This window comes from Mugil cephalus, chromosome 3 (assembly GCF_022458985.1).
Source record: "Mugil cephalus isolate CIBA_MC_2020 chromosome 3, CIBA_Mcephalus_1.1, whole genome shotgun sequence".
Taxonomy (NCBI): domain Eukaryota; kingdom Metazoa; phylum Chordata; class Actinopteri; order Mugiliformes; family Mugilidae; genus Mugil; species Mugil cephalus.
Window position 1 is genome coordinate 27226016 of NC_061772.1, and position 19971 is coordinate 27245986.

Here is a 19971-nt window from a genome sequence, read left to right on the forward strand (position 1 = left end):
AGTGTAAGTCCCCCTCGTTGCCTCCAAAATAGCTGTGACTCATCAGAGAATGGACATAGGTTTTCTGGGGGCGTCCTATGGGGTCTAATAACAGGATGTTGATGTGGGGGACATCCCACTGATATTTGATCAGTTTGGCATCTAGTGAAATTGGAGGCCGGTCAACACTGTTCTTCATGTTTTTGTGTGTGCCTGTGTTGGACTGGCACAGGTACACATGTGTCAATATTATGAGGTGGGGGTGTCTGGTCTGGTCTAGGTGGGTGCTGCATCAAGTAACATCCACACAAATGAATGTCAGGTCCAAAAGTTTCCCAGTAGAACACTGAATTGCCCCAAGATGGTTAATGTTGTTCACTTCTCCTGTCAGTGGTTTTAATGTTGTGGCTGATCCATGTATATATACGATTCAATAAAAATCAAACATGTGGTTATATAAAATGTAATATGTTTTCATTACAAGGACCTGAATGTTTGGCTCCAAACTAACTCTGGTTTTCCCAAACGTCTGACTGAACAGATTGTGACTCACCATCTCAAATAGTTTGGGTCATCACGAGCAGGTGTGTCACAGGTCGATCCCCACGAACCCCCCTCAGTCCCCGCCCACCTCCCCTCCTCTCACGCCTACCTGCTGGCTGCTGCTCCACCACCGCCGCGGAGCGCGTGCTGTGCGCACTCACTGCGTAATGGCCTCAGGACCGACGGCAGCGGCGCCGAGCTCTCGTCTCCAGATGGATTATGAGACGAAGATCTTCCCCCACGTCGGCGGCTACGGGCGCTACAACCGGATCGTGGTCGTGTTCAGCTGGTTCCCCAACTTCGCCGTCATGCTCAATCTGTTCAGCGACGTGTTCTACACTCAGATCCCGGACTCGTACCACTGCAAGCCGGACCCGACGCTGCTGCCCTCCGCTTTCCTCCTCAGCAACTTCTCCAGGCAGGGATACCTCAACCTCACCATCCCCTGGGTGGACGGCTCCGGCCTGAGCCACTGCGAGCTCTTCAGGTACCCCCCCAACTCCTCGGACTTCTCCGAAAACGCGCCCAGGGAGCGGGTCTCCTGCACCAGGGGGTGGGAGTACAACCACGCAGCGGGGCTCCAGAGCAACTTTGTCACTGAGGTAAGAGAGCGATCAACTTAAAATAAAAACTTTTTTTTTTTTTTATTTGAAGTTTTGAATCAAATGTGACTGGTTTTTATCCAGCAGCAGGAGAAGTTCCACTTTAATGAATTTCCTTGGTTGTGTAACTTTCTCATCTAATTAAATGTTCTTTTTTTTCTGCCTCGCTGCACGATGGTTGTGCAGAGCTGGTTGTGATCTAGTTTCTCACAGTTTTATCTCCGCCGTCTGCCATTAAACTGGGTTGTTCGTACCTTTCAGTCAATATTGACTCTGGTTGAGCACTTACAGTAGTTGATGCAACAATCTTTTTTATTTTTTCTTAACTCTCACTCATCTGTTCGCAGTTTCCCAAGGTCACATGTGACATCTCCAGCCACGCAGTAGACAAGTAACTCTTCCCTGCTCCACATGAAGCGTGATTCGTGCACATTAATCTGCATTTAACTTTAGCGTTGAGGCCGATAGGGGAAAGAAACGGTGGTCGTAGTGTGTGTGTGAGGGGGGGGGGTTGCATTCCAATACGTCTGTCTGCCAACTGCAACCAGTGTCTGGATGCAATCTGCTTACTTTCAGCGTGTGATTACATCTAGCTGCGGAACATGTGCAAATAAGCGCAAGTTTGTTTTTTATCTTTTCTCACTCCGTTTCCTTGCTCCCGTGCAGCTCGAGGATCCACCCCGGTCTGCAAACATCGATAACGAGGCTGCGGCAAGACTTTTTCTTTCTCACCTTGATCTCTTTAGAAGACGCAGTGTTTTAGAACAAATACCAGCAGCAGTGAGCTGGAGGGCGTGGAGGTCAAGTCATTATGGGTAATTGCTCCTCTGCTTGTTGTCAGATTATTGTCTGCGTACTGCGGCTTCACGGAAGCAGATACTGGGAACGACGAGGCCCCTCTCTCTCTCTTTTATTTATTTTTTTTCCTGCTTTTTCCTCCCGTGACAAACGGTGGCGTTGGGAAGTCTGAGACCTCGCGTGTTCCTTCCTGAGACCCCGAACACGTCCCTCCACAGCAGCGGCTTCCTCTGCCCATGATGTCATGGGTTCCGGACAAAGGGAAGCAGAAAGAGCTGGAAAACACTGGCTGGAGAGTTCATACACGCAGGGAAAATGACACAATGAGTGCTGGTGATGATGCTTTAATGAGACAAAAAGGTGTGTGTTTTCAAGTCTCCGGCCACGTCCTCTTTCCTAAAACCATTTCCTCTAATTTTCTCGGATTTGTCGAAGGCCAATGTTTTTGTTTTCCAGCTCCAGCTGCACAGAGGACAACTGTTCGGCCTCTTTTCTTTTCTCATGAAAGCAGCCGCTGCGAAAACAAAACGTCTCCCCCCGAGGAACCAGACTTCCCCAAGCCCCTCGCAAAGTCCCATGATCTCTGTGATCTAATAAGTTGGCTGTTTTATTTGCAAGATGGTGGTGCACAGAGGTGCTGCAGGTTCTCAAGCTCCTGTATTTGGAGGCCGTTTAGTTTTTATTCTTCTTTTTATTGTGCTGTTTTCTCAACTTTCCTTCTTTCTTAGGAACAAAAGCACAATAAACCTTTGAAATCTAGTCTTAGAATCGTTTGTTGGTAGTTTTCCACTGTTTCAGTGTCATCTTGCCGTGGTTCAGTGAGGGAAGGATTAGTGCCACCACTGTTACTAGCTGAGGCTTAACTTCTAGTCGTATGTAGACAACAACCTGCAGCTGCTGCTTCAAGCAGAGTTTTAAAGAAACTGCTGCAACTCTGATGATCTTCGGCTCAGACTTCCTGATCACGACGGCTTGTTTTGCAGCTCTGTTCTCTGGTGAACTTGTCTGGCTGCATATACGTTTCCTCTGAGGAGGGTTTGGCTTTAAGGTCAATAGGTATAGAGCACACAGAGAGAGAGAAAGAGAGACGAGGTGGAGCCGGAGTTGCTCGAGGCCTGTACAGAATCATTTCCCAGCCTGAAGTAGGTGAAGGAACCGCCTGCGCTAATGAGTAATGGAGCAGCTGTTTCTGTTTGCTTTGGCACGCTGTGTGAAATGAATCCGGCCGTGTCTCTAATCTGTTATGTCGCTGGAGAACCTACGTGGGGATGTCCTGATCAAGTTTTAAAAAAAAAAGAAAAGACAATAAATATATCAGGCCTCAGCCGGGCCGATCGTTTTACAAATGTCTGGATTTCCCTTTCACTTTTTAAACATGAACACATTCGGGTTAATGCTAAAGTAAACAGTGTGAGGATTATAATTTGAAACCATTAAGACATTAAACACATACTACAGGGCATAGGTGTTCAACAGGGGGTCCATGGCCTCTAGGGGGCAAAATCTTTGGTTGATTAGACATTTTTTATTTATTTTTTTAATTTCCCAACAAATTTAAATGTCTTTAAATACACATTAACATGAATCCAACATATTTTATTAAAGGGCTTAATATTGAATGTAAAATGATAATAATAATATATATTTATCAATAGCACTAGTTTAATAAAGAACACATACAGTAGGTAGGGGGTTTAATCAGTTTGGGGTCCTTGGTCTGAAAAATGTTGAAGACCCCTGATTAAGAACATATTGTGGAGGGAAGTTCATCTATTTATTTATTTGGATCCCCATTAGTTGTTTATTATTCTTCCTGGGGTCCGCTCAGTAAAAAAGTTCTCTGTTTTTGTCTTGACGTGATGAGGGAAAGAGGCAAAGTGAATGTGAACGGCACTGTTAAAAACAAAAATCAAGATTTTAGCCCCAATACTGATCTTTTAATATAGATAAATAGATAAATTACTTTATTCATCCCGAAGGGAAATTAGGTGTAATATACTGTCGGGGTAATATTCATCACCTCCACAAATCTGAGTCCCCGTCTGACCTTAAATAAATAAAATTTCCTCCCCTGTAGATTCCTAAAGTATTCTGTTGTCTTCCTTGTCTTCTCTTAGAGTCGACAGGATTCGGTCCAGTAAGTATTTTTGTTGAAGTTAATGTTGTGTGCAGAGGGGGAGCTCGTACCCTGTGTTCTCTGCTCCAGAAATGTTCTGGTCACGCAACACCACAAACTCCCTCATCCTTTCAGGAACACGTTTCTCCTCGACCTTGTCTCCACGAAACGTTTTCTCCTTTTAAACACAACATTCAGCGTTTTTTGTTTTTCCTTCTTCCGCCTCAACAAGCATCGTCATTGCATAATTTACAAATTTCTCCATCCGGCTGACTTCATTTTCCAGAGTACGCAGTTCCACGCAGCAAACATGCTTAGCCACGTGAGTTTGGTTCCTCTTATACCACGTCTACGTTAGCAGGAACTGGTTTTGGTTTCTTGTAAGACCTTAAGTAAAAAACTACAATAGATGGATGAAGCCTGATATCGAGCTGATCATTTAAAAATTAGCCGGAATTAGCCCCAACACATCTATGTTATCATATTATTTGGAGTCCATCTTTAGCCTTTCCTGGTTCCTCCATTCATGCAGATTTTATCCCACATCACCAACAAATCAAACCCCTAAATTTGACCTTTATATGGAAACATGACAGTGACAGTGTTTCTGATTTGTTGCTAAGCTTTTATTTTGCTGTCAGTTTTTATTTAATACCATAAAGTTCAACGCTCTCATCCCAAACATGAGGGAAGTGTAAAAACGCTGACTGTAACTAAACGCTGCAGCCAGTGAAGAGGAGGAGGACGACGTTAGCAGCTACTGGTACTAAGCAGGCGTGGAGCTGCTGGCAGCTTTGAGCACTACTTTGTTCTAATGTAATAACACTGTCAGCAGGCATCTTAACTCAATTAGGAGCGACATGATCTACATTCCTGGCTCCTCACAGAGACGTCTCTGTGCGTTTAACTCCGCCGCTTGTCTCTGCGCACGGCGTCTTTTTACAGAAACTGTCATCTGCATCTCATTGTGTTTTTCAGGAGATAATCACCTTTTAGATAAGTTGCTGGTTTTCAGCTGATGCCAGTTAACTGGCAGAGTTTGCAAAGGTTCAAACAGCCGAAAATGGGACGAGGCCTTAAAGAAATGAAAGGAGCGTTGTTGCTTTTCTCAGTCTCAGCTGTTCAGCCGTTAAGAAGAAGTGCTCGGGATTTACAGTAGTTCCACTGAAACGTTTGGTGACATAACACTGATCATCCACAACATTATGACCACTGAGAGTAAATAACATTGGCCATCTTGTAGCAAGATGGTCAATGATCTTTGCAATGATACTCCTCGATGTAGTCTGACCAAAACACTTTAGGAACAACTCAAACAAATGTAAAAAGCAGCACAAGGTGTTGACCTGTCCTCCAAATTCACTAGATCCCAAACTGATCAAGTTTAACTGATCAACTAACAGCATTGTGTTACCATACACCACAGGACACCCTCAGAGGGCCCGTGTTCATTCTCTGAAGGTGGTTATAATGTTATGGCTGATCAGTTTATATGACATTTTTAGCAACCAGAGTCACATATTTAGCCCTACAAGGTTTAAAAGCTGTCATCACTTCACTACTTACTCTGTACTGAGTACAATCTTATCGGTTATATCAATATCTGTGTGCAATTCAACACTTTTCAGTACTTTTTGTTTTTCTTATTTATCTTTTACACAGTCCGCTGTTGCTAATTGCAATTTCCCCACTGTGGGACAAATTAAGGTTTTTCTGTTCTATTGTATTCTGTTTTGAGTGTTGGACAAATTAAACTGAAATGATAAACTTTTTAATAGTTTGTCTGAACACGTGTTCAGTCATTTAAACCAAGCACACACGGTCTCTCCTGGTTGGTGGTAACTGTATCATCGTTTTGAAAGTTGACTTTGTGTGTTTCTCGTCTTCTTTTCGTAGTGGAACCTGGTCTGCAGCGACTACTGGAAAATCCCCGTGCAGCACATCTGCTTCATGACGGGATGGATCCTGGGATACGTCTTCCTCGGCACACTGTGTGACTGGTGAGCAGTGACTCTCACGACTTCACGTTGGAGCCCACGGAGCGTTTTGATGACCTTTTGATCGATAAAATTAAATGTGCTGCAAAAATAAAAGTTGTGCGTGTGTTCGCAGGCTGGGCCGGCGCAGAGCCTTCCTCGTCTCCATCAGTCTGTCCAGTCTGTTTGGAGTGGCCCTGTGTTTGTCCAGCAGCGCCGTCGTGTTCCTGCTGCTGCGTTTCTCTCAAGGCGCCATGCTCGCCGGAGTGTTTGTGTCCTCGTACGTTGCCAGTAAGTTTCCCCGCAGCCTTATTGAGTAATGTGTGTCTGTAGGTTACCTCTGGGTCTTCGCTATGAGCCGCTCACGTGTTTATGTAACAGCTTTGGATTCTTCACTCGGTTGTTGTTGTTTAAGCAACAAAAAAAAAGAAGTATAAAGCAGCAACACAAATGTGATTTAAAAAAATTGTAATCAGAATGAGAGACCAGAGGGAAAATAATGAGTGACACACGGTCACCACTGTACTGTCCAGTTAGTTTCACTCCCTATTCAAGCCTCGGTGCTCGGTCACTGGAGGAAAGTCCCTAAACGCCACACGTCTTTTATTCTGCAGTCGCAGCCAGACTCTGATGATACAACCTGAAACTGAAACAGACGTAATAACAAATTTTTTTAGCTTTAATTTTGCAAGGTTTGACAGAAATATGTCGATCAGCCACAACATTAAAACCGCACAAAACGTTTTGACATTCGTGCAACTTTTGACTTCACGCGACAAAACCTGAAACAGTTTTGTAAAACCGATTTAAAACAAAGTACAAATTTGTTCTGGGACATAAAGTAAAATCAAGAATACACCAATCAGCCATAACATTAACACCACTGACAGGAGAAGTAAATAACATCGACCATCTTGTGACAAGTCAGTGTTCTGCTGGGAAACTGTTGGACCTGGCATTCGTTCATGTGGATGTTACTTAGACATTTAGCACCCACCTAGAGCCAGACCAGACACCCCCATAGCAATGACACTCCTTGATGGCACCACAGGACCCCCCCAAGAAGACACATATCCGTTTTCTGATGAGTCACATGAACCACACTGCTCATTTTATACCCCACCCTTCCAGTTTTTCCCCCTACAAGGATTCCTGTTCTGTTTTAAACTTCTGTTTCTATATTCAGCTGAAATTAATTGGCACTCGGGACCTAAAAACACTTTGTACTGTTTGGTTTAGCTTCACCTGACTCCGAAGTCAAATTACATTGAGTGCAAACAGTCGCAGGCGGCGACAAGTTCCCAGGAACTGTCGCGTCCACGTGAAAGATGACAGCGTTTAAACCGCGAGACTCGAACTGGTTCGAGTTCATGAGCACGACGAGTGATTTCAGGTTTCCCAGATGTAGCGTTACCACTTGGGCTGCGTTTGTCACCTCAGAGGAGGCGACTCAGACATCCAGATGGTGGAACATGTTTTGCCCTCAAGCACAAGGACCCAAAGACCCCACCCATGTCCATTCATGTCCACAGTATTAAGGAGGTGGTCATAACTGGTTTTAACTATCAGAACCATAAATTTGCACCACCTTCTGTTTTGAGTATTGGACAAATGAAACTAAAATAATAAACGTTCATTTTTAGTAGTTTGTTGTAATTAAAGCTGAGTGTCGTCAACCTTTACGTCCATTTCCACTGCTTCTAAATAAAATACTTGTAATTGTCTAAACACATAGTACAGTGACATAATCGTTTCCTGAGAGGTTGCATAACTCTAACGTAATTAAGTCCGAGCTTGTGATTCTCGGTGTTGAACGTAACGCTGTCCCACAGTGAACATGCCTCAATGCTTTACTCAGTAAACACAAACAACGTGCAGGCTGTGGGATAAAAGCAGAATAATAAGCACCGGCATATATCTGCCCGCCTTGCTAACTATCTTATCGGACCCAGATAAGAGAGTCCCATTGAGCTCGGACAGAAGCAGATTAGAAATCCCGCCTATCTCTGCGTTTCCATCTTATCTTTATTTCAGGCAGCTGAAGTCGGACTTGATGCGTTTACTGCCGACGTATGAAAGTCACGACCTGGAGCTAAACGCCGTCCGTGTCTCTGGGAACCAATTAGATTCACGTGTACCTCTTACTTCCTGTTTGTCCAGACAGAATTAATGAAGGTTTTTATACCTGGAGAAAAACAAAAAGCTTTATACTAAATTTAACTGTTTTACGTTCGTTCCTACGTCATTTAGATCATTTTTAAAATAATTAACTTTATATGTTGGAAGGAAACACTGGAGATAAACGTAACCAAATAACATTCAGACATTGTATTTAATCAGTGTCCATCATTCAGTCTCTGATTAGATGAAGAGTAATTTAATTACATAACTGGGCAAATAGATGCAGAGAACACAGGGCGTAACATTATGACCACCTTCCTAATATTATGTAGGTCTCCCTTCTGCCTAAAAACCGGACTCATCAGAGAATGAACATGGGTCTTCTCAGCGTGTCCTGTGGTGCCATTAAGGAGTGTCATTGTTATGAGGTGGGGTTGTCTGGTCTGGTCTGGTCTAGGTGGGTGCTACATGTCTGAGGAACATCCACACGAATGAATGTAGATCACTGAATTGTCCTGTCAATGGTCATAATGTTGTGGCGTATTCATGGTTGACCTTGGAGGCGATGCTACGGTCACAGCTTTAATTTGGGCAACATCGTTCTGTCCTTTGTCTCTCATTTTGGACTGAACAGACCCCGACAGACTCTTAGCAAGTCGCACAAGTCACAACATCACAACCGCCCACGACATCTATTCAACAGCTGTTTTGTCTGTGACTAAGATGAGACGTTAAAGCTAAATCCGCCTCCATCACGATGAGTAATCCAACTGTCTCATCTACCTACTTTACAAGTTGCTGTTTCACGCTACATGAAGTTACTGCCTTAAAATGTGACTAAGACTAAAATAGAGAGGAGACATTAGAGGCTCCGTCATATTACTTTTTATCACAGGGCCTTTCTGTAAACGCACAACTCTCCTCACAGCAGAGAGTTCGACTTTGTCCCAGGAGGAAAAGCACAGGTGGCCTCGATGCTATAAATAGTGACTCTCGAGTGTCTCCTGCGCCTTCAGAATAACATATGTTCCAACATATGTTGAGACGTGTCAAAGTGACTCCTGTGGAAAAAGTCGTGTGAATTAAGGAAGGCAGGCGACACAGTTAATCACAATCAGAACACATGTGGATGCAAAATGAACGATTAAATAAATACGTCAGGACTCATAACTTCTGAATATTTGTTTTGTTTTGTTTTTTAAGTTTTGGTTTCGGTTTTGTTCGGCTCAAACTGTAAAGAAGACCATTTGTTAGTTTGATTTTGTGTGCGAGTGGAAATGGAGATGAAAATATGATTTATTTCTGGATTTATTTTTCCTAATACAACCCCTATGATTAGAAAGGTAATGGTAATGTTCAAGCTTAAAAAACATATAAATTCTCTCTGCGATGGTGTGCCCCACCTCTCATCTAATGACAGCTGGAATATCCTCCAATAATTTAGAGATGGGAAAACATGATCTGCTCTCTGCTCATTTCTAACTAGGGCTGAATGTTTGAAGCTGAAACGAAAACTTGTAACTAGAGGAGATGTTACAACCAGTGACCAACTGCAGTGTGAAGGCAACTGACTGACATCAGACTTGTAGAAACAGCTGAGATGGTGCCACTCCTCTGTGATAAATCTTAGCTCCTCTGTCTTCTGCAGGACAATTTGTGACATAACATCAACACACTTAGAATCTAAAAAAATAGGAGGGAGGAGGTGAACACACGCACTTTTTCCTGTTGTTTTTGACATATGGTCGTACTCCCACATTCCTGCGAGGTCAGGTTTAGATTGAGTCCAGATTTGATTTATTTTCCTGCTCATGTTTTAGCTGGGCGTGGGACGACGGCCTGAGGGGGAGAGGGAGGGGGGGAGGGAGGGAGGGAGGGAGGGGGGTAGTAGGAGTAGGAGTGGGAGTGGGAGTGGGGGTCTCTCATGATGTTGTACCAGGACTGCACGATCACGGAGAAGAGAAAACAATAGCAGGACAGGACTGAAGGCGAGGAAGTGGGCAGGAAGGGAGCTCCTCATTACACACACATTCACCGGGGGGGGGGGGTTTAAAGATCCGCAGAGACATGCACAGCTTAGCACCCTCCAAAACAAGTTTACGTCAATACCTGAGGCTACATAGTTCTTAGACAGTACGCAGAATACGGTACTTGTATGTACAAAAATGAATATCACGGTATTTTTATATTTTTTCATGCATAATCACGTGTTCACAACTATTTTCTACTTGTTGAGAGAGGAATTAGTGCAGCAGACTGACTAAAGATGGACTTTTTTACTGTGACGATGAGTAAATGTTGTAGAATAATCCCACACTGGTAGTAAAACAGGTTTCCATGTTAGAACTGACTGCTAATGTGAAAGTCTGGGGACATTTATAGTTCAGAGATTGAAAAAAGAAAAGAAAGAAAGAATTAAATGTTATCAGGATGAAATGAAGAAACAGCAACAATTATGATTTAATGTATTTTGACATATTTATTCATATTTAAACATATTTAAACTGCTATGTCTGTGATATTAATAGTAGCACGACCGGCTACCGTAATAATTGAAGTCTGCACTCAACATTTTTTTTCTCATTCATAAAAAGGTAAAATTGGGAACTTTTTCCGGGACACCTTTAGTCGGGGGACAGGTCATCCAAAACGGGGACTGTCCCGAGAAATCGGGGATGTCTGGTCACCCAAAAAAATAACAAAACAAAACAAAAAAAATAAAAAAACTGTGTCTCGTGGTACAGCGTTCCGAACGCTGTGTATTAAAATGGTATATTAAAAAATCACATAAAAAAATACCCGTAATTGATACGAACCATTATACCACCCAACCCCATCCACTGACCTGACATAAAACTGAACGAAACTTCTGTAATGTCACCCACAGTCTTTCTGAAGAGCGGTTTTGATCTTGGAAATCCCAGAATCCTTTCTGACTAATTAAAGAATAGTCATAAGGAGGCAGATGGCAGCTAGCGACCTGAGAGGACGCCCAGTTGTTGCTCAGAACAGCCTCCCGCTGCCGTCCCTTTAAGCCTTGTTATTGTTATTTTTAGGCATTTTTAACATCAAGGTCTGTGGTATATTTGGAGCCGACTTTGAGGAACCGCACTGAATGGAACAAACCTTATTTTCTGTAGCTACACTTGTCAGAATTTCCCTAAATGCCTCGAGGGTCAGCTAAAGCAATGAGCTACATGGGAAGGCGTGAGTCACACAGCAATAAAAGCACCAGTAAAACACTATCGGTGTATTTGCAAATCAAAAATGTGTTATTCAAAGCAGAGTGACCGTTCACTTGGGACGAACAGAGTGACACCCGCCTCCTTTAACTTATCTCCTCTTCTGCCTCCAGCTAAGCTCCGCCCCTCAGAAAACATACTGTGAAGGGGTTGTTTTCTGTTTTCTGTCTGTTTTTTACTAGATAATATTTCTTTTTTTATTTTACTTTAATCTGATCTTATTTCTTTTTACTTGTGTTTTTTTAAAAAGTGTTACTGTGACCAAGTAATTTCCCTCATGGTTCATTAAAGTCTAAGTCTGAGCATGCGATTTCTAGGTCATTTAGATCTGATGTCTCTAAATTTCTCTAAAATGAAACTCCAACAAACCTTTAACTCCTCTTTAAATGTGGAACCAGTCGATGTTTCCTCTCCTGTTCCATCTCTTTATATAAATCTCTAGAGGCTAGAGGGGTTTTAGTCTCACTGACCTATCAATTTATGTTTTTTTATCATATCTTATTTTCTGTCCTGTCACTATTTCTCTTAGAAATCAGAAAGTGCAGTGAAATTTTTATAAACGCCCCAAATTTTATATTTATATATGGATGACACGTGCAGGTTTTCATCTGCATTAGTAACCACCTATACGGCCACCGGTGCCCGTGAGAGGAAACACATTCATCTTAATGTGCAGATGCGTTTGTGTTGCCATCAGCTGCTTTTCCTCATTTTGTTTTTTCACCATCTTTCTCTCAGGGCTGGAGCTGTGTGACCCTCCCCACCGCCTCATGGTTGCCATGGTCAGCGGCGTCTTCGGCGTGTTCGCTGAGCTGCTGTTGCCGGGCATGGCTGTCCTGTGCCGCGATTGGCCCGTCCTCCAGGCCGTGGCCACTTTGCCGTTGCTTCTGCTGCTTTCCTATTGGTGGTGAGTCACATCGGATTATTTGGGGGCGCGGGGGGGTCTACGCGTGTCCGTGTACCAGCCTGTTGTTATGGCTTTATTTGATATGCTGTGTTATATAAGCAGTCTGGAACAAATACTTTTACCAAAGTGATGCAGCTTAACTCATATTTAAACAGATATTTAAATAAATAAAATCCTACCCGGTAAATTCTGTGTTAGTTTAATTAATCATTAAAAATCTAACTTGCTTCTGCATGAGGGACCTGATTAACGAGGCCACACAAAGCAGTTATCACTCCCACAGACGCTCCTAATTAACAACATTCACAAGTAGGAGCTTCACAAGAAGCCTGAGAAGTCTGTTGGTTTTCTAGTTCATTTTGATCACGAGGAACCTAAAGAATGAATTGAACGTACTGGGCGTCATTGGTTTTCGTGCATTGATTCCCCCTCTCTGTCGACATTAAAAGGAATGCACGAGTCTTTTTTTATCTCTCCGAGACGTGATAACAGTGGCTTGTTTTCCTCAGCTGTGCGTCAGTGTTTCCCGAGTCTCCTCGCTGGCTGCTCGCCACGGAGCAGATTCCTCAGGTGAAGAGGAGCCTCCAGGAATTCTCCACCAGAAATGGTGTTTGTCTGCAAGATGATCTCTACCCCGGTGAAACCCTGCTGTCAGGTACACAACTGACACACACAGAAACAAACTGCAGTGATGAAACTCTTTCATAAGAAAATAAAATAAAAAATAACGGTAAAAATCCTATACTGTTTTTAATCAATAAGACAACGTAACAAATCAAACAAATATCATCATAACATTCAAATATTTTTATTGTAAAGCAACAGTAGATCAGTAATATAATGTTTCTTGGCATAAAGATCACCTCATTTCCCTTATAACCAACACATTGTAAACACATTGAAAAATACTTAAACAATATCTGTGGAAACATACAGTACTTATCAAGTTACATAACATTATGTAGTTTGTGATCAGGAAATATTTCATATGTAAAAGTCTTGATGTCATCAGAACACTTTCTTATTAGATTGTTAAACTTAGGCTAATTATCTTTTTTTTTTTAATTATTATTATTATTATTGATTACACCAATCAGCCACAACATTATGACCACCGTTATAATATTGTGTAGGTCTCCTCTTGTCCCCCCAAAACAGTGGTGACTCATCAGAGAATAGACATGGACCTTCTGAGGGTGTCCTGTGGTGTCTGGAGACAGGATGTTGTTAGTTGAGGGGGGGTCTTTGGGCCCCAGAGTTGAGGGGAGAGGGGCCTCTGTGGATCATCCCACGGGTGCTAAATGACTAAGTAACATCCACATGAATGAACATTGAGGAGAACATTGAATTGTCACAAAATGATTTTTACTTCTCCTGTCAGTGGTCATAATGTTGTGGCTGATCGGTGTATACTGCTTGATCTGTAAAATGTGAAGCATCTTCATCCAACTAGCCAAACCGAAAGACACTCACTTCAGTTCCTTTGTTAATTAAATCTTAGTATATATTCTTTGTATATTTTACATATTTTGTCTCTTATTTCTTTCTTAACATTAACAGAACAAAAACATGACTTTTCTTCTTCTTCTCTGTTTTTTTATTTGGATTCTACTTTCATTGTCATGATTCCACACAGGAAACAGATTCGAACTCTTTCGTTGACATCCTGCGTGTTTTTTGTTTCTGTTTGTAGACATAGATTCTGCCTACATAGAAGACTGTGGCCCGAGTTACTACTCGGTTCTGGAGCTGCGTCGGACTCGTGTCATCTGGAAGAACTGCCTCATCCTCAGCTTCACCCTGTGAGTTTTAACCCTCCGCAAACATCCTGCCCCCTCGCTGACATTTCCATCTCATGGCTAAAAGTGAAACTCTGTGTGTCCTCCAGGTTCATTGGAACAGGAATCCAGTACTGCTTCACCAGAAACCTGCACCATTACTCCACCAACTTCTACTTCAGCTACTTCCTGCGGGTGGTGATGGGAGCCGTGGCCTGCGTCTTCATCTGCCTGTCGGTCAATCACTTCGGTCGGCGCGGGATGCTGCTGCTCTCCGCCATCATCACCGGGCTGTCGTCGCTGCTGCTGCTGGCCCTCACTCAGTGTACGTTACAGCATTTTTTTTTGAATGTTACTTGATATGATACGATGTTATTTGAATATTGGACATTCAGAATGTCTACAGGTTCTGATCATCAGCAATAATAAATCTGTAATGGAATAAATCTCAGCAGTTGACTGTAGCCGAGCAAAACTGTATAAAGATTAGATGGAAAAACACAGCATCACTCTCTGATATTTACAGGGTTCCTACGCAAGTATGGAAAAGTATAGAATCTGATTTTATAAATTTCCAGGTTCTGGAAAAGTATGGAAAATGAAAACTAGTGTGTGGAAAAAAAATATACATGTTTTACAAGACAGTTACCACTGTTCAGTTTTCTAAAACATAAAATTACAAATATCTAAAAAAAAAAAATAGAAATTCATCTGTTTGTTTTTTTGTTTGTTTTTAAACGCTTGGCAGCACAGTTAAAATGTTTGTGTGAGAGCACACAGTGAACTATATAGATGGTCATTAATGGATGATTCATGTGCAACTTACAGTAAAGAAAAACACCTGCACTGAATTAATCTGGGTTTGGTCTTGAGCTACATTACGTACCTTTAATCTTCTGGAAATGATTTGTTGACATAACCATATATATATTCAGTATAATGAAAAGATTAATTCCATAATTTATTTGCATGATACACAACTATTTACTCAAATGCCATACATTTTATTTTATTTATTTATTTTTACCAAGAAGTCTGGAAAAAGTATGGAATTGCACAAGGATCAATAAGCTAACTATGAAGCTAAATCTAAGTCTATTTTAAGTACTTTCTAGTTACTGTTTTGCACAAAATGAGGTTAATGCCTTTCAGCAAATCCTTCTTGCATTTAAGTGCAAAGTCAAACAAATGCAGTAAAACATTCAAGTCTGAAGCCTGAAATTAATGTTTAAGATCTGAAAGGTTATTTCGCTTCAAAATGCGTTCACCATTAATGGTTTTACATCATTATATTTGTAATTGAAACATCTCAAGAATAGTTTATGAGTTCTCTTCTCTCTGATGCGCTGGCAGAAAAATTATCTCAGGAGTATGTGTTCAACCATCGTACTACTTTTAAAACTTCTGTGTTTATTGCACTTTAATTTATCTGATTTAAGTTTCAGATAATACATTTTCAGTTTTGGGCAAAAGACGACCTACAAACTCGCTGCCAAAACTAATGTTGTTAGTGGCAGATTGACTAAATGTAATAATTTAATTTAATTAATTATGAAATATTAAAAAAAAGACCAAAATGTGACTAAGACTAATGAGCATAGACTCAGACAAAGATTAAGACTCAGAATCTTTTGGTCATTAATTTTAATCAAGTTCTTTCCATGCATTAAAAATGCCTAATATAAGATAACATTATTGTCAATATCTATATTCATTTTTAAAAACAAAAAGCAGTGTTCAGTAAATAAATGGATATGCTTATAAATAATATTATTCACATCAGTGTGTGAAGTTCTTATTTGTGCCCAGTTAATGACAGTTATCTTCCATGTGTGTTTCAGATCTTCAAGGCGGCCTGGTGTTGGTGCTCTCAATCGTAGGTTTGCTCTTCTCTCAGGCTCTCGCTATGCTCAGCGTCTTCTTCGCCTGTGAGGTGATGCCGACTGTAGTCCGGTAAGTGTCTCTGTTCTTTTTCTCTATTTTAACAAATAAATAATTTAGCCTTTTTTTTCTATGAAGTTTTACTTCTGTCTTTTCTTAAATTAAAAAAAAAAAAACTTTTCACAATACATGTTTACATTTTTACCACTGTTGCTACAATATATAGTTATATAATTAGTGTTGTAACTTTAGCTTGAAAATATATATAATAAATACTTGTGTTTTTATGCACTTTTGTTTAATGAGGTTATGCACTGACGTCACTGCCGTCTGCGGCCACGCCCCCTTGTGTGGGAAATACATGGTGGCATGTATCAGTAAATACAGCGAGACTGGGAAAAGTGTAGATTATCAGATCAAATTAAGAACATTTCGACTCGACAATGATTCATACGAACTAGTGTGGATTTGGAAAAGAAGATTAGTCTCAGCTTCAGTTAGTTTTTGGTTATTTCAGTTCTGATAAATGTAGCGAAATTACCGAGAAGCAACGTTAGCCGTAAAATACTGTAGCGTCTGACCGGACGTTAAAAAGATGACGAGAAGTGATCAAAAATATTCCGTTTATTGTTATTTACTGTTGGAATTGAAATAGTTACTGTCGGTTACGATAGCAACTACGCCATGATCCATTTACTTCTCCTTTCTTTGGCTGATATCTGTAAAAAATATATCTCTGACTGCTTTTAAAATCGTTCAGTCAGTCGCACAACAGCTTTTTTTTTCAAATTAATTTGACAATTTAGTCGCTATTAAAGCCTGTGATTCAAACTAAATGTTCAACTCTCACTTTTTGCCACTCAGCGGCCGTAACCATGGAGACTTCCGCTTGCTGTGACGTCACATGCATACCCTGTGTAATGATAATAAAGGTTATTCTATTCTGTTCTATTCAAACGTCTCTTTCCTGCCCTCTCTGTCTCTTCCAGAGGTGGATGCCTCGGCCTGGTGCTGGCGTCCGGCTGCATCGGCATGGCCGCCTCCTCCCTGATGGAGCTCCAGAACAACAGCGGCTACTTCCTCCACCACGTCATCTTCGCCTCCTTCGCCGTCCTGTCCGTCCTGTCCATCATGCTGCTGCCCGAGAGCAAGCGCAAGCCGCTCCCGGACTCCATGAAGGACGGCGAGTGCCAGCGGCGGCCGCCCCTCTTCCTGTCCCGGCCCGACAGAGACAACCTGCCCCTGCTGTGCACGCGGCCGCCGCTGTCCGAGTACAACCCCGACAACTACTCCCGCCTGGTCTCCGCCACCAGGAAGATGTTGACTAAAGATAACCTGCCGTATAGGATCGCCGTGCCAACCCACCCCCCTCTGCTGTCAGAAAATGAAACGCAGGAACGTGAGGATGAGATGCGGAGGGAGACATCCTAACATACCCCCCCTCCGCTCCTCTGTACAGACTTGGATTATCCCACCTCCTCCTACACATACCTCCTTCATAACATCCTTCATACAGAAGTTTTCCCTTAGTAACTGTCCATAACTCAACTGAAGAGAACTGACCTCAGCTGGGATGTGATGCACTTTAGAGCTGACGGCTCCATCTACTGTACAGGGGCGTTAACCCGCGTGGATTCAGGTAAAAGCCCCAGAGAACGGTGGTCTTCTTTAGCTTAACTTCGTTCTTTCTTCTCATTTCTCCTCATTCAAACCTGCGTGAAGGCTAAAGAAGTTCCTGCTGAACGAAAACATGGTGTTGTGTGGCGCATATCTTTTGAAAGGGACGGTCAGCTTCACCAGAGGAGCTCTCGTTAGTCAGTCAGTCAGTCTGCTGATCACATGAGCAGCAGCACATTGTTCGTTTATCAGCAGCGCGAGGAATTTTCTTTGCGTCGTCGCGGAGTCTGATTCACCAGCTGTGTGTCGGTGCTGATAGGAGCCCGGGGATCACTAGGAACGCACAAAACAAGGTTCAAAAGTGTTTTTTGTGAAGCACACGAGAGGGCGCTACATGATGCACCAGTCACTGAATATCATTCTTTAATTGTTAAAGCTAACATATAGGAAAAAACACACATGCATCTCTATTCATGTGAAAGAGATTGCATGAGTCCTTTATTTCCATCTCCTGTGCCACTAACCACTTATTCACTTACTAATATTTAGTGTGACGCGACCTGTGAAAAAGAAAATAATACAACTAAAAGATGGTGAATTCTGTCCAGTCGATTATTAGTGTTGTTTAAATTCAGTTTTCCTTTCATTTGTGGAGTCCCACTACTGTGGTTTCAATGCTTGAATGCTTTAGACCAACCTTAACTGAAGGGCATTAAATACATCTTTTTTTTTAATTCTTTTTTATTATTTAATGTTTCTTTATTTCCCATAAAGCCTCTAAATACTGAATCCTTCTACACTGTTACTGGAATAATATTGTGATTTCTGTGTGAAAATGTGACTTCAGCCTTCAAGTGGTGACACTGTGTAATGGTTTACTGTTTATATGTTGCAAACAAAAGTGTTTATGTGTTAATCAGAGGTCAAACCGTATGTTGTATTCATGTTTTTTTTGTTGTTTTTTTTTGAACGTCTATGTGTTTGTCTCTCGGTATGATTCAATTCACCAATCTAAATTAAATATATTTAGTTGTATAGCAATTCAAAACATTCAAATCAGCTGTTTTTTGGAGTGTGTAATGCCTTGTTCTGAACACTAGGTGGTACCATTTCCATACAAATGCTCCCCTGTGACAAACCAGCCACACTGTTTTCAAGGGAGACGTGTTTTCAGATGTGAATGCAGCTTTCTCTGTTATTAGTTCCTTTATTCAAGCATTGAGAACAAACTCTGTCGTAGAATGCGTCAACATTCTGCCTCTTGTCACAGTTTTTGTTGGGATATAACAGCAAAACGAGTTGAAACTCTGACTCAGGTTTTAATAAACTGAACTTGTACATGATCATTATTGTGCCATGTGTCTTTGCTGTTATGTTTATTTATATCACAAGTCCCGATCTGATCTTAGATAAAAAAAAAAAGGCTTTTCTTATCTTGCTTATTCTCCTAGATCTTGTGCGCATCGTACGACTGGATTCGTTCCAATAAATATTTCTGTCAGAGTTAATGTAGCGTGGAGAGGTTGAGCTTGTACATTATGTTCTCTACTCCAGAAATGTGCTGGTCATGCAACTCTATAAACTCCATAAACCCTCTCTGGAATCGTTTTCACGTTGTCGCAGTGTCCAGGAAACTTTTCTTTAACGCATTTTTTATTTTTGATGATTCAAGGTGTTGAATGACGATCTAACGATACCGCCTGGCTCCACATTACATAATTATAATACAAATGTCAGTAAATTCCAACAATAACAATGAGAGATTTAGAACAGATTTATATAGCACCTTTTATGACACCCAATTATGCTTTACAAGAACAGAGAAGACAAATAAGAAAAAAGACAGCACAGGGTGAGCGAACGGAGTGAGTTTAAAAAAAACAAAAAAAAACTGGATGACTACGGGTCAAAAGTACAGAAGAGTATTAGGGCCACCCATGAGGAAAAAAAAAAAGAGGAGGTAGTTTTTTTTTGTCATTCTGTACTTTGAGAAAAAAAGTCGAGAATAAAGTCGAAATACGTGAGGTCTTTGGCAGGATGGATAAACTGTGTTGGGACTCACAGGGAGTGAACCATGAGCACTGTTTGTGTTTTGCAGAGACCTGGCTGCATGCGGCTTCAGGACTCTATGGGTGGACAGGGACACGCTCCTGAGTCTTGGAGTTCACAATATCCACATCACTGTTGACATGCAATAGTTCCACTATAATATATCAGCAATATTGCTGAAAAAATAATTTTATATTCTTAATATTGATTATTAATGAGGCTTCAAAACTTTTCCGTGGAGCACCAGCGGTTTGAAGGTCAACTTTATTGACATTTTCGACTTTACTCTCAAAATTGTATTTCGACTTTACTCTCAAAATTGTATTTCGACTTTACTCTCAAAATTGTATTTCGACTTTACT

At 41.5% G+C, this 19971-nt stretch overlaps 1 protein-coding gene and 1 long non-coding RNA gene across 2 annotated transcripts; both read left to right on the forward strand.

Annotated features, from left to right (window-relative positions):
- Window positions 1–644: 644 nt before the first annotated feature.
- Window positions 645–19427, forward strand: slc22a31 (solute carrier family 22 member 31). Its single transcript, XM_047581558.1, has 9 exons — window positions 645–1124; window positions 5935–6038; window positions 6151–6305; window positions 12116–12284; window positions 12794–12939; window positions 13978–14086; window positions 14173–14387; window positions 15904–16015; window positions 16933–19427. The coding sequence occupies exons 1-9, from the start codon at window positions 690–692 to the stop codon at window positions 17372–17374; spliced, it is 1887 nt and encodes a 628-aa protein (XP_047437514.1). The 5' UTR covers window positions 645–689; the 3' UTR covers window positions 17375–19427.
- Window positions 1226–2681, forward strand: LOC125005908. Its single transcript, XR_007112509.1, has 2 exons — window positions 1226–1939; window positions 2090–2681. It is a non-coding gene; the product is annotated as an uncharacterized LOC125005908 (long non-coding RNA).
- Window positions 19428–19971: the final 544 nt, after the last annotated feature.

Excerpts from the sequence above, each read along its gene's own strand:
- slc22a31 (XM_047581558.1), top strand. The coding sequence starts at position 690 with ATGGCCTCAGGACCGACGGCAGCGGCGCCGAGCTCTCGTCTCCAGATG. Across the intron at positions 12,285-12,793 it reads CTGCTGCTTTCCTATTGGTG|CTGTGCGTCAGTGTTTCCCG; the intron begins GTGAGTCACATC and ends TGTTTTCCTCAG. Across the intron at positions 14,087-14,172 it reads CTCATCCTCAGCTTCACCCT|GTTCATTGGAACAGGAATCC; the intron begins GTGAGTTTTAAC and ends TGTGTCCTCCAG.